The sequence below is a fragment of the Numenius arquata genome, chromosome 10 (assembly GCF_964106895.1).
Source record: "Numenius arquata chromosome 10, bNumArq3.hap1.1, whole genome shotgun sequence".
NCBI classification, from domain to species: Eukaryota; Metazoa; Chordata; class Aves; order Charadriiformes; family Scolopacidae; genus Numenius; species Numenius arquata.
Window position 1 is genome coordinate 34,138,104 of NC_133585.1, and position 23,904 is coordinate 34,162,007.

Genomic DNA, 23,904 nt, shown 5'->3' on the forward strand with positions numbered 1-23,904 from the left:
AAAATGTACAGCATTTATTCACATACAGACAAAAAGGCACAATTCTACTGAATATTTTAACAAAAAATACAGCTGTCTTCAACTAGGTCTTTATAAATACTTCAAAAAAGGGAGAAAATAAATACAGGATTGGGCCATGTAATATAAAATAGTCATCTCTACATATACTTTTTATTTCTATCTGTTTCTCTTCATGCACCTTTTTTTAATTAATTTCAGCTGAATGGACACCAAAGCTAGGCACATAGTGAAAAATCTTCTGTACAAGGTTTTACAAATGTAATGACAATTTTCTCAAATTTCTGAAATTAAGATTTATACACAACACGTATAACCCTTCATTTAGATTCGTGTGAGTTCATAACCTAACAAACGGCATTCCAGGCAACTTTACAGAAGTTCAACTAGCCTACAGCTTGACAGAGTACACCAATCATAGTCAAAGATCTCTTGGTCAGTCTGCACAAGGAAAGGTAATGCTTAAAAACAGAAATTCAGCAAATGGGTCTATCCCAATAGAAGAGAGGGGTGGGTTTGTATTGTCACTGCTGGACTTAGGACACCTCTTCTGCTGAGCGCTAAGCGTGGGAGACAAAACTAACCTACAGAGCTGCTCCTACCCCACTCCTCTTAACAGCTTTTTTGGTTTTGGTTCAGCTCAACTTGAAACATTAGAAAGCTTATTAACCTAAACTTCGGGGAGCAAAACAGATAAGGCATTAATTCTGCACAACATTAGCATTCAGAATAGTGCAAATTAACAAGGTACCTCTTCCAGACTGGTGTGAGGTTAAATGTTTACTTAGAATCAAAATTTAGATTATTCCTTCTATGGCTTGACAAACAACTCCCTATATGGTCACGAGCTTCCTTCTTAGAGAAAACAGCAGTGCCCATCTGGAAAACATTGCTGTGTGTCCGGTAGAACTTACCTGCATTTACATTTTGTCTGTCTGGTGGTGTTTGATCAAATAAGTACTTTTCTTTTAATACATCCCAAGTGTGGCTATATAATTTCACATTCACCAGTGCCCTGTCTGACCTTCATCTCTCTAAGACATGAAGTTAATCTAAATTCTTGGGACCATCAGTGGTATTTTTAAAAGTACACTATCTTTCATAAAATTCCCCTTCCTCAACATCATCCCAAAAGGTATCAAAAGGTTAAGACTTTTGAGTTTTAAAACAAATGATAGGGATGCATTTTGTTGAAATATTTAATTCAGTGCTAACCTGCATAGCAAGATAGGGTGTTATAAGCCTCTTTTTTTTTTTTTTTGCCTTTTTTCTTTTTTTTTTTATTGAATCCTCTGGAAGACTCAGTGATGGCAGAGTTCTGTGGTTTAAATGCCTGCTCGAGAGGCAAGGTCTGACATTAAGTGAGTGGACGTGGTAACAGCAGGCTGGGGAGCGGGGGGCGGAAGGGGGTTCTTTATGCCTGTCTTTCTGGAACACATTGCTGCTGAAACTTTTTCCCCAGTACATACCTGGCTTACATCTGTGCAGAGTTCCAAAATGTACAGGCTGCTAACACTCCACTCTCACGTGTGCCCTCTACTTGGTACAAAACAGTATCCTAATGATCTGTTAATATTATTATTGCTCATAGCTTACTAGTTATTGCCATTTGCAATTACTAAAAAAGTACACAATCAGAATATGAGTTCCCTCTTCCATCAAATCTAGTCCAGAATAGAATGAAATATTTTTTCTTCATTTGACTGTATAGAGCTAATCGCAATTTATTGCCTTTCCACTTTATTCTATTTAAAAATATATATTCATGTCCATTTTAAAGCAACCCCGTTAGTGTCATAAGCCTGGCTTTCCCAATACATACCATTAGTGCATATCTAGTGGGCTTCGGGAAATCCTACTGACTAGTGCCTTTGAAAATTTTTTCGTGAATTGTCATCGTACTCCCGGAGGCAGGTGACTGACTAAATGGGTTATTCCGTGCGGTGCCTCTGCCCCTGCCATTTGAGTGTATCCCCTGGGCTCAGCCTGAGGCTTTTCAAGCTGTTGCACCGTAAGGCAGCTGCAGCCTTGACCTTCCCTTCCTCCTCCTCCTCCAGTATAACGTCCTGGTTAAATCCGGGCATCTGGCAGGTGTATTTACATGTAAACTCTGGAGCTTATGGAGGGTTCTGAGCTGCCGTCTACACTTAGGCTGAACGCAACAGAAAACATTCTGCAGAGAAAGACCTACCACCATCCAAGGGAAGTGACTGCTCGTATTGGGGTTTAGCAGTGCAGTATGGTTTAACAACCATCTTCAGTTCAGTACACGCTAGTTAAATTAAGAGCTTGTGCTTTTCCAGAAGGCAGGGGAAGGGAGTAAAATTTTTTCAGTGCTTTTAAGCTAAAAGGGATGAATGCAGCCTACTTCCCCCTACCCACCCCAGCCCCTTCCAAAAGGTTTGTGTGAGTTACTTTAGTGTTCATCGCAAATCCGGTTTGAGTAGTGATGCCATTTCTCTGCTTACTCAGGAAAGTTGCAAATAAAGGAGATTTAAACTTCTCACAGAACTGGGGGGAGGGGCAAAAAACCCCAGCTTTTAAGTGCATGTAAACATGTTTACACAGCTCAGGAATAAAGGGTTATCAATTTGTCAGTCTGTAGCCATGTCCAAGAACTCTCCTGTCTCACACCAATAAATAATGTGGAGTTGGCTTGTAGGCAGTGACTCTACCGACCGCGGTGCTGACGCCGTGTCCCTGTGTCCAGTCAGGATGCCAGGATGCTTCTCCTAATAATGTCCGTCCTTCTGCTGATAGCGCTGTTTGGACTGAGCCTCTGCTGCCTGCACTTCTTTTCAGCCACTTCAGTCTCCGAGTCGCTCATTTCGGCATCGGGGATGTACCCATCATTCTCGCTGTCGGGCTTTAGCTTGCTTTTTGCCCTGTCCTTCGGTGAAACTCTGCCCACGCCCAGGTAGGGGTAGCTGGAGTTCTGGCGGCAGGTCTCCTCCGGGCTCTCGCCCTGCTGTTGTCTCTCCCCCTTCTTTGGAATTCGGAATCCGCCCCAGTTTTTCACTGGGCTGGTGGGTGTCGTAGGCACTTTAACTGCTGTCTGATTAGAGTTTACTTTCACGAGACCCCCGTTGCATTTAGGCACTATATCCCTCCGTGTGCCAGGCGCTGACCTACCACTGGAGTGGTTCATAGCCCTTCTGTTTTCCGATTGCCTCTGAGAGAGTTCTGTGGGTCTCAGTGGTTTGTGGTTGTGTTTAGAAGTCTTTTCCTTTAGTTCTGCCTTGATCACCTCACACTGTGGACGATTGTCTCTTCTTTTTCTGTGGTCTGGTATGACTACGCCATTTTTCTGCTGTGCCGATACAATCCGCGTCTCTGCAAAGGTCTTGTCAAAATTTAAAAAGCTCCCGGGAGCTGTACCGCCTTCCCTTTGGCTGGGCTGCCTCAGCGTGGATTTCCCATCATTCCCAGAGCTGTTTCTTACTCTGTCTCTCTTGTGTGGTTTTTTCAAGGAGTGGGTTAGAGATGTGCCCATTTGTTTCCTGAAGAACGCAGAATGCCATTTCAAATCCTCGATCTTGGGGGCGTTGGGGCCCAAAGTCGGACTATTGAACAACAGCGTGGTTTCCACTGAGGGGAATGAAGGCGGCACACCTAAACGCAAACAAATTAAGCTGAAGTCAAAGCAATTCCATGTCTGGGTAAATACCATTTTTGAATGTACCTATTTTAACTCTCCTCATGCCTGATGTTCTTCAGCATAAATGGGTATTTGGTTGCCTATCCAGCACCTTGACGTCAAAATTAGGTGGCTATGTCATGGTTTCACAACATACTGCTGGTGTAGCTTAGGTTCCTGTAGCCAGGCTGCACCTAGTTACACCTGTAGCTAATATAAATCCTAGCACTACTGTATTCATTATGACAGAGAGACTCCTCAGAGAGGGGGGGGAAAAAGCAACCAGCAAGTGGATCTGATTGATTCCGTCTGAAATACAGTTTGTTACTGAATACTTTAAGGACAACCTATTTAATGCAGTAACTTCGAAGTTATTCATCCTTCTGAGAAAAGGCTACTGTCAATGAGATTAGGCAGAAAAAAAACATGTTTTAAAACCAGAGTGCTACCTTTTCAAAATTCCTTTCTTTTAAACTGCTATCTATGATGCCAAGAAGCACATATTAAACAGTAATGCAGTGGCACTAATAAACCACAGCCTTCCTAGGTACCATATGGCACTTGAATGTAAGTCATGGTCTCCCTGTCACGAGGAGTCATTAAAGAATCACACCAGAAAGGCTCTGAAGCAGCAAGCTCTTCAGTGCCCCATGGACGAGAACACAGACTTAGCAGTTTCTATAGCAATGTGCCCACCATTAGAGCTACACCGAGTCTCATTTTTTCTTCCAGGCTGCTGATGCATGGTGGACTACACAAGATTTTAATGAGAATAAATGAGATTCTCAAAATTTTGTTTGTCCTTCAAAATTAGTCATTAGCCTGTAACCAAACCTGTTCATGCTTTCTGCCTGTGGTCTTATGTGAAAAAGGTAACTCTGCGGCATACCTGAAACTCTTTCTTGTTCCAACTGCTTTGCGTAGATATTAAATATCTGTTCTTGAACTTTGCAAACAGATCTCTTGATTTTTTCCCTTCGGGTCACCATGTAAGTGAGATTACGGACCTAGAAGACATGAAGTTGATGAGTTTTACAGGAATTGTGTTTCTATAATGTTGTCAAGCTGTGCTTTGAATTAATCCAGCTGAAGTACTATACACCATTTAAACAAGTCAGTAATGTATTTAACCTTCTTCAACACACTTCTTTGAAGAGTCTTAAATACCATTTAATCGACAGATTAATCCATCAGATTTGGGAGAGCCACAGCACAGAAGTGACTTGTATGAACACCTGACACATACATACACAGGAAATCTAGAGAAATGCTGGAAATGCTTAAATATACTCAGTAGTAAATAGCCTCGCACCATTTGCTTCTTATTATTTGAGACACAACAGAAAATTACACTTCATGAATAGGATGAAAATGTGGAGCACAGTACCAGTCTTTCTAATGACCCTGCCCTTGCAGTGGGATTGATCAAAATGAAGGCAGGCCACTCCATCCATGCCACAGCACATGGAGGTGCAGGGACTGGACACAGTAACAAAATTATTAATTATTTTTACTATCTCAGGGTTTTTAAGAAGAAAATTACATTTCTGCCCTGAAAATGTGACCATCTAATCTAGACAGCTGTGTAAATTCCACAACCACCGCTCTCCTAGAGCTTTGGAGACATTTCTTTCCCAGATGAGGGAATCGCTGAGAAATATCCATGGGTGTTCCCAAGCTCCTCCTCTCTCAGTTCAGTGGAGCCCTGTGGATTACAACCTTGCAGGCTGATCTCACAACTGTTAAGGAGAAGGCATTTAACAAGCGTGACTGTTTTTGCTAAGGTCCTGCTCTATTTAAGGCCTCCAGTCCCAGGACAGCCAGTGTTTTTAGCACCCGTCATTACTGTGTGGGTCTGAACTGGAGGGCTTTGTGCAGCCTGGTGGTACCTTCCTCATACGGCCCACGGCCACCTGGTCTCTGCCTCGTCTCATCCAAGCTGCGCAACAGACGCGCCATGTCCACAGGGGTACCCGCTCCAGCAGGTGAACTGGACGACACGATTTCCAGATCTGTTTCTAGATGGATGACGCTGTCACTAATGTCATTCATAATCAAGTCTACATGACTTTATCTTGAACAGGAGACAAAAAATAAGGGCCCTTTTTTTTTTTATCCAAGATAACTTGGATGTACAATCAGTGGGAAAAACAGAGTAGTAAAATATTGAAAATACTACTAGAATGACGCATCCTGTTTTGACATCACACTTAAAAATGGAAAGGATACATATGGAATAATTTAAGATCCAGAGAACACAGTGACAAACTCAACTTATTTAACTGATCAAAGAGAAGATTAAAAGAAATCTTGAGCACACTGAGCAGAAACAAAAGAACCTAGGTAACAGCTATCTCACCCAGCTAGAAACAGGTCGTGGGCTGGAAGCTGAAACTAAAAAAACCACTTCAATAGAAAACCTGCAATGATTCATTAGAAGAGTAATTAGCCATCGGGATCCTTTACAAAGGATGCAGTAGACGTATGAGCACCAGCTGTCCTGATTTAGAGACTAGATGGTGTTCTGGAAGAAAGGCTCTAGTTCATCTACAGGTTCCTGAGGCCAAGGTAGGACCTCTTGAGCCGGTTCTGTCCATGGCCTACATGACCCATGTGCTGTATGGACGCGAAAAACTAAAATAATTTCATTGCTCTTTCTAGCTCTAACAGATCTTAAACTCTACTAGTTAACCCAAAAAAAAAAAAAAAAACCACACAAAAAAGGAAGGAATCCACGTCACTACAGGATCAGATGTACTTAAGATAAATCACCAAACTGATCCTCCTGAACTGTTCTTTAAACATTGAAAGCCTAATTGTGTGGAATATCACGTGCTTCCCAAACCTACTACGCAGACAGCCCAATGAAAGGTCACCCTACTGTGCTGTCAATGAAAACCGGATCTGCTGCAAATCAAGGTAGGTTTCACAATCTCGTCCTCCTTGTGCACCAGAGGAAAGGAGCAGGGAAAGCCCTTAAAGGCCAGTACCCAGCTGGGGGTTGCAGCACAGTCCCCAGCCATCAGGGTTAATCAGTAAAAGAGCAGAAGCAGAAATAGAACAATCCGGTTCTAAGGAGATTGGATAGTCCAAGCCAGGACCCGCTGGCCCTGTGTACTAACCCTCAATTTGAAAAGGCTAATTGGTGTGTTCTGGAGAAATTTAAGTGTCAACAGTTTTTTCTGACAATACAGCTTTGAGGTAAGACGCAGCACGGAGTGCCTGCATGCGAGGGCAATAACAGGGCGTAGTTTTGGCTACCAAAGGCCAGCACACCTCACAAAGGCGCAGGCAGTGCCGTGGCTTACCCGCTCTAGATCCTGCCGGAGATGCGTGAAGAGCTGCAATCTTCTGAACAGAACATCCTGTTCCCGTTTAGCCAGATTGTCCTCCTCATCCTTCTTTGGGGTAATCAAAGGCTTATTGAAGTTGGCTTTTCTCTTCAGCTTCCAGTACTGGTACAGGAATCCCACTGGCTCCTCGGGCAGCCGCAGCGCTTTAGCCACTTCCAAAGACTCAACAAACGTGTAGAACTCATCCTCCAGCTGCTGGAGCTTTTGCTTGCGGAGGCTGACTCTGTGAGCTTCCTCCTGGTTTTGATCCATGCTGTGGAAAGGGTCGATGTGGGCAGGAAGAGAACTCTCTCGAATCCCGTTCCCGTTCTCCTGGCCTGGGTTCTCATTGAAAGTCTCATCATCCGCTTTATTGGTGGAGCTGTGCTTGGGACAGTAGGACTTAAATTTCACCTCATCGTTCTCTGCCAGTATGGTCTTCATCTCCAAGCCACGGTCAAACGCACAGGTGACATGAAAGGCTGTTCTGCAGTTCTTCACTGAACACTACAGAAATTAAATTAAAATTAACTAAATATAAATTTAAGAAGCCACACTGCCTGAAACTATTCGAGCAGCCAGGATTGCTTTGGAAGAAGGACCCTGTTATTGCACTCTGCTTCTAAGCTGCGTGCAGTTTCTTGCTCTCTTTTTAATTAGGTTTACGATTTAGTGCTTCCAGGCCAGGCAAGGATGAAGTGGCCCGGTGGGACAGGAGCGGTTAACCCCCCCCCAGCCCCATCACGCTATTCAATAACCAGCAAATCCACCAGAGGAACGTTCTTCCCGTCACCGGAGCCACTGGCGTAAGGCAGTGTTACACAAAGGAAAACGTTCCCCCTTTGGCTGTGCCAGCGCGAGAGAGGGGGAAAAACATCGTGGTGGCTCCAGGCCAGTCTGGGACTTTTAATTAAAAGCCTTTCCCAGCACCTGGCCCCGTCCTACCCAAATGGCCTCAACCGAGGGGAATGCTTTTTTTCTTGTTATCCCAATTTTATAATGTCAAATATTAAATCACTGTCAATCACTGCTTCACTGACTACAGCCTTCCCTTCACCTGGGAGATGAGGAGAACAGGAAATTCAGTTTTTTGTCATTTTTCTTCCCTCCCAGTGAACCCAGCTGTCACGGAGCGATGGGCACCAGTTCAACTGATTTAGCACTTAATTATATGTAACTTCCTCTTACAAAATGCCGTCATAGCTATTGCCAGCCACAAACTGAAAGGTTTAAATATATAACGTATGTATATACACACACACATACATATGCATTTGTATCAATTCACACCTCTGCCTCCAGTTAAAGTGGAAACGAACATTAGTGCTATGAACAAGGAGGAAACAAAACTACGCTTAACCCGAGTCATCTACCCTGACAGAGGAATGCGCTGCACTAGGATGTTTATACAGCACTTTGTAAAGAAGCCAACTATCTTTCTCCTCTGGGTTTTCCTGCTCGGGTTGACTCAGCAGCCAGATGGCATATAAAGGTACAACACGGAGTTTAAACTGCACAAGTTTCAAATGAACATTCTTTAACAAAATGAACATATAAAAGGAATTAAAAAATACCAAAGCATCTTTTGCCCTTTCCTCTCTAACAAACAGGGCAAAAGCAGCCCAACTGGAACACCGAACAGTAAGCAGAGTACTTTAGCTGTGGTTTCCAAACTGCTATCGTTTAGAATAATTAGCTCTTAGCGTGGCTAAGGTTTTATTGGGAGAAGAAGGGAAAGCCTGTCTCATCGGAAGGAAATCTGCTGAACCTGGGAGATTATGCGGTCTCGTTTTTCCCAGCTCATTGCAGCTGCTCTCTGCGCAGCCTGACGCGTGCTCCCAGCTGCCGGCTTTTCTAATTGCTGTGCGCATCTCGCATCATCTCGGGAGGATCCCTCTCTCTCGGCTCCTCCAGTTAATGCTACTTCCCCTCTATTGCAGTGGCTTTGTATAATGTTCTTCTCTGCTGTATAAAATTTCACACCAATCTAAATATTTCTCTCCGCTAGCTTTAATGATACCAAAATTTACACAACTCCTATAAAATGTCAGGCAAAACTGTGATTTCTGGTCTGTCTCCCGTAACTTCAAATGTAGAACCCTCTGAAGTGGCAGCCATCGGGCCTGTGTGTCACCCTGTGTCTCCACTACAAGGGGAGAGGCGGCATCAGAATAAATACGGAAAGACACCCCCTGCTCCCCTGCACACTAACATACATAAATACTCCAGCGTTTAACTTAGAGTAGTTTAAGTTACCCCTCAGAACAGCTCTGGAGAATGGACAAAACAGTTTCAACTACGTAACAGCGGCCAAGAGGAGGGGGACAGCTCTGCACGGAGGTATTACGATTGCAGATTTATATACTGTGGACAGATTTATTTTCTCTACTTAAGGTTTACTATTTTATACATTCCTTGAATGGAAACGGACTGATAGGTTTCACTGGAACTACTGCTGCGTTGCTGGTTTACAGCTTTTTCTGGCAACCTCATCAAATGACTCAGAGCAGAGGAAAAAAGGAAATGGATAAAAACCTGATTTTTAAAAAGTGTAGGGTTTTAGAAATCTCTCTGTCTTACTTAATGCTGGTCTTACCATCATGGATCCTGTACCATTAGGGTAGCCACAACATAGAAAGAGCTCGACTTCTACAGACTTCTTATGAAACAGTAATACCTCCCTATCTGTCTCGGGAGCTTTCAGAGGATCTTTTTGCTGAAGTTTATGAAGCACTTCGAAGGTGAAGAGCGTCACCACAACACTAAGCTACATTTTATTGTCTTCTTCTACGCAACCAGACCACCAACCTGCATGGGTGGTGACCCATTTGTTCTCAAGTGAGGTTTTTGTCTCACGTCTCAGGAAACCAAGTATCTCCTCTTTCAACATTTGGGGCTCAGTAATGTGTTTTCTCAATCTTTCTAGATTTTAAAATTGTTCTTAAAATGCTTATTGAACATTTCTGAGTGATTTTCCACCGTAAAGGATCTGCAAGTGCTTTAGAGCTAACAACCCAATAGAAATATGCACGCGAAACCACACTGCCCAGTCTGCAGTGCTCTGGTGCAGCTCAATTCAGTTATTGCACAGCCCCAGTTCACGGGATACGGTGAGAAAGGCTGAATCCAAACCCAACTGAAACTGCAGAGAGAATTTCAGAAGCGTGCAATGAGACAAACTGGTGCTGGCCCAAGAACGTGAGTTGTTGGTATGAAACAAATGGCTTTATAGTGTGGGCTGTATAGTTTAATTACTTAATGCATATGGAAATCATTCTTTTTGGAATTATGAAGACTAGACATTTGTTTTGATCCTGCCCCGTCTTGCTGTTTCGGGCACTCATCATCCCTGAGCTCAAGTGAGTGCCAGAACGATAACGTGGCGCTGCCGCTACAGCCATGTGGATTGGGAAACCCACACCCAGAAGGGTTTTTTTCTCTTAGAAACACCAAAAGCCGATGGAGGAACAACCAATGGAGGAAACGGGGCTCCTTTCTGCACCTTGTGGCTTGCTTGAATCTCAGAGCAGACCAGGCAAATAATCTCTTTCTTTCCTACTGCTCAGAAAAGCCTGACATTAAACGATCAGATAGTCTCCTCAGAAACTTAAAAGCTGCACCAACAGTTACAGAAAAAACAGTTCCAGCTGTTCCAAAACACTCCGATATTAAGTAGTACCTAAAATTAGAAATTCAAAGCTACCGCTAGCTGTATCGTCAAAGTGAAAAGTGTTCACTTCCACTGACTTCACTGAGAGCTGGGCACGCTCAGCACCTTAAAAATTCAGGTTGTACAGGAAATACTCAACTCCCAGGGAGGTATCCAACGTGTCTTAGAAGTCACTAAACAGGGACTAGCAGACAGGTTTCAGCGTTCAAGCTTCCGTTTTGTACGTGGTACATCACAGAAATAGAGGGTTTTTTCCCTCTACTCAACAACATTGAAGTTTTTTTCAGTGTACTAATAAACATATCAGCATAGCTACAGATTAGGAAGTCTTACAGGATGACCTGGCTAATATTAAAATTTTACTATAAAGAGCACACTAACATTCGAAAGCACTTGGTGTGTAATTAAGTCCATAGTAGCAAACAGGAAATCCAAGCAAGCTTACTGCGGATACACATCTTGTGTATCTACTAAAAGCTGACAAAACAAAACAGGCGGAAGTTTGCGCGATGGAATTACCTGTATAGATGCTCCAACTTTTTCATTACAAAGGCTGCACACCAGCGCCCACCTACTGCTGGGAATGTGAGAAACCTTTGTAATGGGCTCCATTTTTTCTGGGCTTCCAATGCTCACCTAAGAGCAAAAAGGTTAAAAAACACAGAGTGAGTATGACACTGTTAACTGAAAATGGAGACAATTTTAGCAAAGAACTCAAATTCCTTGTGTGCATATGCAAAATTAGTACGTTCCAAGTTCCTCAGTTTATAAAGAACTGAAAAAAATTAAAATTCCTTTTTTAAAAAAATCAGTTCCTCAATGCATGAACAGAAGAGTTTCAAGGTGAAGCCCTCCCAGTTAAAATGGTCATACAGGATGAGCATTTTGATTACGAGAACCCACAGGAATTCTCACTGTCACATCCAGCCCTTCCTGATTCACCTTTAATGTTCCATTTACAAAATAAACCAGTACTTTGTCTGCTTAAGTGAGCTTTGCCAGCAGCAAAGGCCTCATTTTTTGAGGCCTAATTTTGGTTGACAAAGGCAATGTAATGACTTTCTTCACAGATGATGCTTCCTCCTGCCAGACTTCATACCTAACTGAAAGTCTTTTATACTTTCTTCCTAAGAAGAACCATATATGCGCTACACTCGGTGTAGCAACACGCTCTGGCTTAAAGAATGTTTTTAACAGATTTCTTCTCTCCCAGAATGACTGCAGCCCCGAACTCCCAGAGGATGGGCACCTACCTCTGGAATCCAGAGAGCACAGCTAACGTGGACCCACTTGGTGCCACTCCTGGTCGGCTTCATGGCGCCGCCCTTCTTGGGACACAGCAAACACTTGGGCTGGACGCCAAGCGCGCAGGTCCGGCACAGCCAGCTGCCCTCCGGCACCTTCAGGATCCCGTAACACGCCTGTATTCCCGTGTACAGAAAAGGCAAAGGAAACAAAGGAAACAACACGCGTTTCTGTTACTTTTTAGTTCTTTGCACGCAGCCTCTCACAACTCTCAAAATGTTCTTTCTGGAATTTCTAACACCATAGAAACATTAGCTTATGGAGGATCTCATAATCCAACCACGTTACCCATTCCTTCCCCAAAAGGATCTTTCAGTGAAAGAAGCGGAAGCCATGACCAGCTGTTAGGCAAAGAAAACCCACTGCCCACTTCAGTTGGGAAAGTGAAGAATGTGTTTATCAACCCAAAGAGCAAGGGGACTCCTGCCAGCAGGATGAAGTGCAGTATCACAAAGACTACAAGTAACAGGAACTGGACTGGTTTGAATTCAAAAGGCAAGAACCACAAAGTCAAGAGCTCTGCTGTGCAATACTCCACGTTACTCCACAGCATTGGGGTTTGCTTCTTATTCAGAGGGAAAAGTGCAGAACAGCAATTAACTAACATCACTTCTTTCAGAAGATTGCTTCTTTATGGAGACCTCCCTCCAAATTACTGTCAGTTTTAACCCTCTTAAAGTTTCAGATTTGATGTGATCAGAGGCTAAGGATCAGAGAACTGCTACAGGTCTAAAAATGTCCACTTTACTCTGAGTATGTTCCAAGACAGCCGTTTGTACTTTACAGCAGCCACAGGTGTATTTCTTTACCATTAGTAAGAATGCATTTAAGTAACACATGCAAGAAAATGCCATTCTTGCTCACTGCACAGCACAGCTTTCCGAACACTGAATGACAAAGCAAACTTCTTGAAGCTGGGAAGGAAGGACAGGCGGATGGGAAGGCATCTGCCACAGTAAGAAGCATCCACGGAAACGGATATGCTAAAATTGTATCTGTTCTTCTGTGCTAAGATGACTTCTTAACGGCCACAAAAAGGCGGTACATAATAGCGCTTCATTAGCTCAGCTCAGGTCAGTAGGTTCTCAATTAAATTAAAATGACTATAATAAATCCTACCCATGTCCCTGCTGATTGCCTGAAAGTTCTTTTTTCCTCTCCCTTCTGAGCCTAAATTGCTGATACCAAAGGTGTGTCAGCCCCAGAAGAGTGCAGAAAGAGAGGAAAAGAAAATAGCAAGAGAAGTGACCGGGTGAGAACGTACAACAATACAGAGGTGTATGTTTTGGGGGGGCTATTTCTCACCTTGTAACTTCCTCCACACAGACACAGGACCACTTTTAACCCTCTTAGCATGACATTTCTAGAATTACATGTAACAATTCTCCTTCTCAATTTCATAATTGCTGAATTCATCCCACTGCTCAATAGTGAATTCTGCAAGAACTTAACAGATCGATGTCTGTCACTGGAAAAAACCCAACCTGTTTAATGGTTTGGAAAACTTTCTGTCACCACCCCTACACTCCACTCCCGCACTTCCCCAGCTGCCATACCTGGTGCACACAAATATTGCATTTGTCACAAAACACCATTTCGTTGCCATCTTCTCCATCTGGAGACTGACAGACGTCACAGACAACATCTTCGTCATATTCAATCCCAAGTCCTTCTTCCGTCTCGATAGCATGGTTCATGTTATCATAGCATCGTTGTTCAAACTCCTCTATGACCCTTTCCATCGTGTACTCGTCCAGCTCGGGCATCCCTGGGAAACAGGAGTTGTTAGTTATTTAAAGGAAAGAGTGATAACCCCCGCCACACGTAACTCCAACTTCTTTTTTAACAGCTGAGTAGATACAGCCAACCCCCACACGTACACATGTCATTCCCAGACAATCATGCCCATTCCAGCATAAACTAGGGAAACTAAAAAAAAGCCAAAGAAGCCTTGTAACTGTATTAAAGTAATAGAAGCGGAGTATCCAAACCAATCTTTCAAAATCCTGAGAAAAACTTTCATAAACTGATTTTGTCTTCCTGGTCTTGCTCTCACTTTTCCTTCAGGGACAGCACTGTCTGTGGCTTTTGCTCCGATTTTGCAACCCAGATGTTGACTCTTTGGCAAAAGATTTGAAGTGTTTTGAACCAAAAGCAATGGGAGCAGCGGGGGGAAAATCAATGACAAAACCTGCTATGAGACTTGTAGCAAACTTGCAGTTTCTAACAACGGTTGTTGATTTTTTGCAAGTTCCAACCCAATAGGGGTGCAACCCCAACTGAGGTTTCCATCAGACCCTGCTACACCAATAAATCAGTTTGTTTTAAAAAGTTAAAAACACAGTTGTAATAAATGCAACATCAAATCTGGGACAATAAATAAACGCAATATCTAATCTGGGATTTGGTCTTTTCAAACAGCATCCATTGGAAAATTAATCACGACACCACAGCTACAGGCTGATCACATTATAGCATTCTATAATTCCTATTTGTTAATTATATTAACTTACTACTATAGACCTCAAAAAATACCATAGAAGCAGAACCCTCTGGCTTCCATCTCTCGCTTGCCACGACAATGAGCTGGCTGTAATACTTCCAGGCTGGTACCACACCAACCTTTACCACAAAATCGTGCCACACAAACACCCGTGAAACCAAGAAAGCTACTTCAAGCAAACACTCACTGCCCTCTTGCAAAGTCCGTTGAGCACAAGAATTTCCGTATACTTAAATCACTCCAATGAAGCGTAGGCTTAGGATATCCTGCTTTTTAGCCTCATTCCCAATACCTAAGGTTTACTGTGACATACGGAAGATGGCAACCTCATGATGTGTGTTTTAACAAGAAAATCCTCCCTTTGGCTCTCCCTGTGAATAACTGAGCCACAAATTCCACAAAACGAAGAAGAAAAAAACCCTCTCTAGCTCCCCCAGATCAGAAGACCAACACTCTTTAGTAAAGTACTTCCAGCTTCCCTTGCTGAGCGGTAAACCCCTGCGGCAGAGCTCAGTGCATCCCGTGCTACCCAAACTGAGCAGCTGAAAGGCAGCAAGAGGGAACATCCAAAATGCCGCTGATGAAAGAGAGCGAGTTTTGCCCCGCAGCCCAGAAATACTGCACCAGTAAAGCTGATGATGGCAGGGTCTAGACCAGTTTGCAACTAAATTCTAACCTCACGGCTGCTATCACTTCATAAATGTACTGCCTGTGCATTTATAACGGTTAAAAAAATAGGGAATCAAGGGGCTGCGGCTTCAGTTTAAATGTTTACCTTCATTCTTTTAAATGACACTTCCGGTACCTGAAGCACGCCAACAGGTATCAAAGAAAACATGGGAATTCATAGCTTCAGGGACACCACAAAGGAAGTGCTACAACTGCAGATCAGGAAACACCTCACTTTTCAAATGCCCATTAACGGTTACTGTAGAGTGCGGGGTCTGACGGAGCACCCAGGTACGTACTTCAAGACCCGCCATGTACTGCCTGGTACCGACGGGAGCGTTTCCTTCCCTCTGCGTACAGCTAAACCCAGTGGGTGAAGATTTACAGCAAACAAACTACAAGGAACTACACCACAACACAACACTGAAGATCAGATCTGTCCAATTCTAGCTGTCCCGCGTTCTGTGTGCACTGTGTAATTTTGAAGGTGGTGCTGGTGTAGCAGAGTGGTGACCACAGGGTTTCATGCACAGGCACAAATCTGCACGATGAAGAGCCCCCTCTTGTGCGCTTCATCACTAATGGGCTGCTGGCACCCCAGTGAAACGCTGTGGTAGCCCCCCTCTGGTTTTGGCAAGAGGCAGACGGAGGGGATTATCTACATGGGATAGATGGGTATCAGTTACAAATCATAAAATGTATTTTTAATTTTTCTTTGAAGAAAGCTAAGGGGACTTGCTGCTGCTGTCTTCCTGCAGATAACTGGACAAGTAAACCTAAACTCTTGAATAGTGAACTGTTTCGAAATCGTCTAAGCCCAACACAAAACCTGAGCAGCCTGACTGGAGATCTGGAAAAAAGGCTTGGGTAAGAGACCAGGTCAAGCCCAGGTCATCTGGTTTTTCCACATGTGAGCTTAAAAAGGAGAAACTTTTAAAGAGTTATAAATGGTCAGTGTGTGGTTTACCAAGTCTTGAGCCATGCCACGTACAGGCTACAGCCAGGTAAAACCCGTATGACTAAACTGTAACCCAAGGCAGGGAACTGCCACAACGCTAAAACAAAAATCAGGTGTTCACCAACACGCCCAAACCTGTTCCATCTGGCACAGCATCTTTTCCTGTATCTAAACAATGTGGGTAAAGTTCTGTGCCGACTTACATCCTCTTCAATTCCGTTGAAATCCTCCCCTGAAGCACACACCTTGCCAAAGAAATGTTCCTGTTCTTGCCCTGCTCCCCTGCCCCTTCCCACACACGAACCATCCCGTAGGAAAGGGAGCAGTTGCTCCCCCTGTGATGGCTCCTCTTCCTCCTTTGGAGCTGGAGCACAGGGTCACAGTAAGGTTTGGGAGGTTCCTCCAATACTGTGGGAATTCCTTACTGTCTCATTCCCTGCACAATTCCGCTGGCGTAGGTTTGCTAAACCTCCCAAGACTCCTTGTCCCTTGTCTACCTTCTCTGCACTGAGCACCACTAGCTGAAAAGATGATACGGATACGGGACACAGAGAAAAATAAATAAATAGAAGGACTAACAGGAAAAACTACCTGAATGGTCTATCTGATGTTCTCTTCAAGGACCGTGATGGTAAAATGGGAACTTTGAGAGAATTCCCTTGTGAAATGGAAAGCAACAGAGAAAAAAAAAAACAGGTGGCCAGATTCTGACCCGGTCTAAGCAGATACAACTCCGCAGTTATGAAAGCATATATCTCAGGGCTTAATCACATCAGGTCTGGTTCCCCGTGGCTACCCCAACTCGTATGACTGCTATCTTTTCATACCTCTATCACCTCTTCCCACCGCTGCCCTACCTAAAATTATTCTTAAGATTTCCAGCTTTAAAAAAAAAAAAAACAACAAAAACGTAAGCCCTCATTGCTCACCCATTTCTTTGAATTCTTCATTGGCAAGTTGCAGCCACGCTACGTCCACATCATTGAGATCGTAGCGACACACGCTGTCTGCTAAGGTTCGAATGTCAACGTAGCCCAGCTCTGGAGGCTCCGAACCGGACGAAACAATATACTTCCTGGGGCGCGTAAAGGTGACAGCTTTCGTCTCAGACACAATCCTGAAACAAAGAGACAGGTAGGCGTCAGGGACACTGGGTTGCCCAGAGACTTGTTGCTGAAGAATTCAAAATGCCTCATTCTAAGTGACTAACAAGCATCAGCCCTCACCTAACCATCTAAGCAATCATCTTGCTCCACTGAGATGGGAAGGGAAAGCAGCACAGCGCACTTTCATAACGGATTGGCAGTATTCTAAGAAATTATTGGAGTTGTCTAGAAACCCAATTCATTACCAGAATTCTAAATAAAATTAAAAGATTAGAAGATAGAGCTGTGCTTACTCTTCCCTGAAATTCACTCTTGTTCAAAGCTAGAGCACGAACACTGTATTTATGTAGTGATGGCTGCCATACACACAGACATTAAACTCTGTTTTAAGACTTTTTTTAAAAGTGTGTGTGTGTAGCTACGGACTGGCCATCCTTGTTTAAATTCAGACGACCTTTTTCCCAGAGAATCTGCCATTTGCACTAGCTTCACCTTCACTTACCCAAGCAGATCCAAGCTCTGGCACCCTGGGTCTGCATTTCCTCTTTCACAATCACTAATGTCATGATGGGCCAAGCGCAAATATTAATCAGCTGCTGCTGAAACTACCTTCTCTCAGGTTTTGCAGGCTCCGGTTGGCCAACAACCAATCATGAAAGTGTCTTTTAGCTGCAAGCCAACTGAAATTTTGTTGGACCGCAGGCACTTGTTCAGGAAACGGTGAAGTACCTACAGCACGTAACTTGTTCTAGGCCACATTCCTGCAGCACCACAACTTTGCAAAGCCGGGAGCTGGGGGCAAAACTGCCCAATGCACAAAGGACAGCGGTCATTCTACCAGCAAGGTAACTCTGTCAGTCCACCAGCAGCACAGTTCTCTCAGTAGAGGACATTGCACCTTCTCTTAGTTAACTGCACACACTAAAATTCAGTTTGGATGAAACCCACCTCACGATGTAACGCTGGTACCTCCAGGGGCGACAGGCCCCGCTGCCAAATGTCTGCCCCCTGCGGCACCAGTGCTGATGATTTTTTTTGGTGCTCTGGTGCTGCAAGGGAGGAGATAGCACCACTCCACGTAGACGCAACTTTCTGCTGGGAACAGCCTATGCTGCAGCAAGCAGGACATCCTCCACCTTGCTTTGCCTCCGTATGAGGTCCAACATGTTAACTCCTCCTTTCAGGAGACCCTGATCTGCCACTACTGTATCTGCACAGATATCCCAGTAAATCTTCTACCTCTTTCAGGCCCCTACACAGCCCTACATCTTCCCCTCATCTACCTGATTTCAGACAACAATCTGAGAAATGGTGAGCAAGAGCCAAATGCTGAATCTGGGGCTTCTGAGGTGCAGAAGGGGACTGTGGAAGAACACGGATCTGAATGACCGTGCCAGCCCAACTGCACTGCCCAAACTGTTCCTGGTCACATGGCACAGTATTCAAACATTACAGACTACTACATCTCACGGAGAATTTACTTTAAATTGGGCACTGCTCTCCAAATCTTCTGTAATATAAACTCTTTCCCGAGTACCTCTCCACGGGGAAATCACAACCTCTGGGCAGCACCCTGCATAGGCTGCTAAACACCACTGTAGTGGCACAGGAGAAATAAGCACAGCTAGTCCGGCTTCAAAACCAACCACCTTCATCTCTTTATTTCTGTGGTAGGAAGAAGTAAAGAAAGGCAACACTTACTACATACAAAAAACCACATTCAACTGAATCATCCATCTGACCACATGCCTACACTTAATCACCATACAGACTCCTCCCTCCTTTCCCCACCCCTCTGAACCTACTCTTGCTGCCCTGACCGGTCGCTACAAGGGGACTTTTCTTCTCTATTTTTCTATTTCTTCTATCCTTTTATTTTCTACTGTGTACCTCATTAGCATAGGCTATCTGTACTGTATTTTCCTTCTGTTCCACACCACCTGCTATTTGAATATTGCTGATGCAATCTAGAGAACATGTCCCTCCCCTCCCAAAGTTAGGCACAGAAAGGTTCCAGCGCTCCAGCACCACCGGGGCAGGGCTCTCCAAGTGTTCTGTGAGGGAGTAAACAGGGTAATAATCAGGTATCAAAGGGCCACTCTGACCAGCAGGTGCTCACCAGTAGGACTCTACAAGATAGCTCAGCAACTAAAAAAGAGTGTTGCTTCCTGTGCTGATAACATACAACTGTGGGTGCCTTCTTTCCCCATCTCCTTTAATATCTTAAATTTGGAGCAACATCTCTGTTGGCCGCCGGCAGAGAAAAGTTCTCTCCTAATTGAGTACTTGGGATCTGATAACAGCCACCAAACCACCTCCCTGAAAGATACAGGGTGGGGATCCCCTGGAAGGTCTCACTCTGCTGAAGTCCACAGGTCTCCTGGCCCTCCTGCAGCCTTGGGAGATGCCTGAATGTGAACACACAAGTAGAATGTGTATGCATTTATGCAGGGACTGGGTCAGGTCAGTGTGGAACAGGCTACAAGCGCTGCAGGGAAACTACTCTCCCGCGTTCTAAACTGCTCAGTGGACAGGAAAATGCCGAGTTCTCTTTGGAGCTGCAGGTCCAATCCTTCACAAGGAGAAGGAAGGAAAGGGTTTACCTGATGTGCAGGTTAAGTTCCTCATTGTACAGACCTAGTAGGGCTGTGTAGTGCTCTGCAGGTTGCTGCACAGAACACAAAAAGCACTAATAAACATTCCCGTGGTCCCCCTGCTCCAAGGCTAAAGCTGGCAGATGCAGACCTAATAGGGGCAGTGTAGCACTACCCAGAATTTTTCGCTGTGCAACAAAGATTGGGCTGTTCTGGCCCAACAGCCCTGGCGGGTCATTTGGTAACGCCTTATGGGCCAGCCTGGGCTTAGTCAGAGAGATCTGGCATGATTAAATGGCAGTAACCCTTCTTCTTCTCACCTCCTCCAACTCCAATCCCAACTAAGTATAAAATAGATAGATGGGCTCCAGCATGCTCCTGCCCTTACAACTGTGCTGCTTAATTTGAAACAGAAAACGCTATCCTAAGTGTAACAAACAAGGTAAGGAAAATAAGGGTTTCTTGGGTCAGAGCTAGAAAATCTCACATTAATGTATTTAGTTACATGCACATCTGGATGGTTCTTAAAACAGCTGAAATGTTGTACAACAAACAATTTCCTAAGTCAGTAAATGGAACAACCAAAAAAAAAAATAACATGAAGATAAAATTAATGCTGTATTTTCTCTAGCCATTAAATCTGGTTTGTCTAACTGTTCCTTGAAAAGAACCTATGGCTTGGAACTAAGCACAGGAAGCATCAGACAAGGGCTCTCCCAGCAATGCTGAGTGAGGTCAAGTCTGGACTTAAAAATGGAAGCTATTTTTAAGGTTCTCTCATCACACTCCATCCTCATGTAAAGCTAAAAAATTATTTTCTGACATTCACATTCCAACACACAGGCAGAACAGGCCTGACTCTTGACCTCTCCAACCATCCAAGAAGCTGAGGCAGGTTGCTCTTTGTCTCTGAGAACCAAGACCTTTCTAGCTAGAACTGTGGAATAAAGCTAAAGAAGCCAAGGCAATGTAGACACAAGCTGCTAGCATAAACGTACGTGTATTTTGGTTACATTCCTCCAAACTATACCTGGCTACTGGTTCTGGGATGGTCCCTGGGCTAACTGGCACCTGAACTCCCTTTTCCCACTCCTGCCTCCAGGGGTCTGCCAGCACATAGTATTCATCAGGGTTCAGCTGGAAGGAGTCATGTAACTTCATGGCAGTGATCAGGTCCGTTCTGAACACCTGCAAAGAGAGTGACCGAGAGAGAAAAATAGAGACACTGACATTTGATATTTACACTCTATGATTCACAGCTTCAGGGTAACCATGGAGCACGGTGTGTAACAAGGTCACTGGATCAACAGCGAACTAACCCAGCCCACTGCAGGACAGAAGTTGAGCTTCATCGCAGGGAAAGGGGTGGCTGAAGGTGCAAATACTTGTAGAACGGCTTCTAGCTAACTCCACTACAAGTCCTGGCGCTCCCCCTGCACTGCAGACATGATGCTAAGAGGTGCTACCCACTTTTACCTCTCTTCTGGCTGCAATAAAAGCTGCAGAAGCGTTGGTCTTAAAACAGCAGCACGAGGGAGACTCATTTTTGCTCCAAGGCTTTTTTTGTTTTGTTTTTTTTTTTTTAAATTATTGGAGCTCTGACTAATCCAAAGACATTCTAGAAATTCCCTGTGGTAGAAATCAAGGCGTGACTCTACCATGACCAGCCGCAAGAGGAAATTCTAAGGAGATGACTCTTTGTGCAAGTATTTAAAATAATAACCCGAAAGATCAAATAAAATAAGACCCAAACTGAAATTCTGGTGGCAGCTCTGTGTTCAGCACAGGTGTTTGTTATTCCATCTGCTACAGACACCTCTGCGTCACAGCAGTGAGTTTACTCTGCCTTTGCGAAGGCATCCACCTCTGAAATAAGCGGGATGTTTGGCAACTTTTGGGTTAGCAGCCACAAACAAGCAGCGATGCCGTCTTCACCGAGCTACAAAATGAAATTAGAGGAGATTCACTCTTGTAGCAGGCATACTGGGTAGGGTTGTGGCAGCTTTAGCCTGTATTCCCGCTGCCTGTCAAGGCTGCAGAGAGCAAAGGGTGCTATCACAGGCATGGGAACTACAAGCCTGCACTTGCTGACGGTCTCCCAGCTCTGCCCTCCCTGCTCTCCCTCTAAGGCTGCAGACGACAGCAACTGCGCCCAGCGCTCCTCACCTCCACAACCACCCAGTTGTAACAACTCGATGCCGCGTTCAAAGGAAAGGGTTAAAAAGCAACCAGGGGACAGAAGATAAGCACCACCAGGAGGAGGAAAAGGTAGGTAACATCTTAAGAAAAGTTCCCCTGCAGAATTCTCAGTCTGTGGGAGAGAGAGTCAACATCCACCCAGCCCCACGCTGCGGAGTTACAGAGGAAAAGACTGATTATCCGGGCAGTGCTCCGAGATGCTCTTATGGGGCTGATAACAGGGCAAAGTGACACAACCTCCCAGTCCCTAACCAGTCCCAAACCAACGATGACATTGTCTGGTTTACATTGACCCCAGGCAACTGTTGCACATGGCTGAGGAAGAATCAGATCCATGCAGAGCATTAATTAGGCAGGGCCTCCCCAGGACCGCAATTTCTGTCACACACTATTCACACACCTGAAATCTCAACAGATTCCCTATGATTTTGGGGGAATATTTTAGGGAAACAGTGAACCTGACAGTTAATTATGCTTCTGAGAATATTTCAAAGTGTGATTTGCCTTAGCACACTGCACATCTTGAAACCTCTCCTCCCTCCCAACGCACACACACTATCCCACTTCTGTCTCAGCATGTTTCCGTTTCCACTCTGGTTTTGTCACAAAAATAGCATAAAATCATGACGTTTTTCTTAACACTTGTCTTGACATGTTCAGAAAAACTGCCAACGTTAAAAAATAAAGAATAATATTACCATATGAAGGAAAGGGTGAATGCAGGTAATGAAATATAATTAAATGTCTTAAATAATCAAAGTACAAGTCCTGTGAGGCTCCAATCAAGAAATTAAAAATAAGCCACAAAGTAAACTGGCTCACAAAACAAACAAGCACAGCTGGCCAGGGGATTCTGCACTTTGAAGTAATTTGAATTAAAGCAATCAAATGTCAAATGAAAAGAAGACTAAAAATATAAAATGGGACGCAAAACTTGCTCAATCTGAGAGCCAAAGTAACTCAGGCTCTCAGATCAAATTTGTCGCAAAACTCCCTCAAAAGCAAAGCTAATGCAGGACCTGACAGCCAAGAAACTCCTTCCCAGGCCACTGGCCCTGTGACACCATTCTTTCTGCTCTAATTTCTGATGCAATCAGACTGCCCGGAGCAAAGCAGAGCTTACAGAAGTGCTGGCTCTCAGAAGCACTGAACACTTCAAAGCTGAAGGGTGAAACCCTGGCCACGCTGAAGTCAATGGGAATTTTGCCACCAGCTTCAATGAGACCAGGATTTCACCCAGGGAGTTTAGCAAGTGTCACTTTTCTGCCAGCACACTTCTCATCAGCACAGTGTGCCGCGGTGAGCACAGACAATGCAAACGGAGGGAGGGAGGGAGAGGGGGAGAAGGCTGTGGAATGGAGCTAAAGGGAAGTGCATGAGAAAACAAGAGAGAACAGAACAAAACTGCAAAGATTCTGATGACAAATGCAAGGAAAGGGAGAGGAGAAAACAGAAGCACACAAAAAACAACAGCAAGATTTTTCATTATCTCAGATTATTTCTTGAAAGCCTTTCACGAGGTAGTTCTCAAAATTGCGTCTATGGAGCTACTTCTAAGGGGTGTACAAAAGGTGACTAAGGAAAGCACGTCTATCACCAGTAAGAATAAATTCACCAAGGGTCTCTGCATTCACAAAAAAAAAGGCAAAAAATATAAAAGGGGTCTTTAACAGCCAACAATCAAAACAGGAGATTGGAAAACACCAGTACTAGGTGTAGTTCACACTGAACAATAAATGGGAGTCTTCTTGTGAAAACTCTTCTCTGGGACTTAGGTATACTGTCACTGGGGAGGTTAATAAAGCATGTTTTTTCTCAACATCTATCACTCATTAATGCATCAGAAATACGTGTATTGGGCAAGTACATTAAATAAAGAAATTCCATCTCCTAAAGCTTATGCTTTCTTTGCA

At 44.2% G+C, this 23,904-nt stretch overlaps 1 protein-coding gene across 1 annotated transcript in view; it reads right to left on the bottom strand.

Moving 5' to 3' along the window:
- The window catches only part of JADE1 (jade family PHD finger 1), a 36,391-nt gene continuing 12,487 nt past the window's right edge, over positions 1 to 23,904 (bottom strand). The window contains exons 3-10 of the mRNA XM_074154262.1: positions 20,823 to 20,980; positions 17,022 to 17,209; positions 13,519 to 13,730; positions 11,911 to 12,078; positions 11,177 to 11,293; positions 6,964 to 7,494; positions 4,545 to 4,662; positions 1 to 3,630 (exon numbers count right to left, since the gene is read on the bottom strand). Coding sequence (XP_074010363.1) covers positions 2,729 to 3,630; positions 4,545 to 4,662; positions 6,964 to 7,494; positions 11,177 to 11,293; positions 11,911 to 12,078; positions 13,519 to 13,730; positions 17,022 to 17,209; positions 20,823 to 20,980 — 2,394 coding nt within the window. The 3' untranslated portion in view covers positions 1 to 2,728. The remainder of the gene's footprint in view (positions 3,631 to 4,544; positions 4,663 to 6,963; positions 7,495 to 11,176; positions 11,294 to 11,910; positions 12,079 to 13,518; positions 13,731 to 17,021; positions 17,210 to 20,822; positions 20,981 to 23,904) is intronic.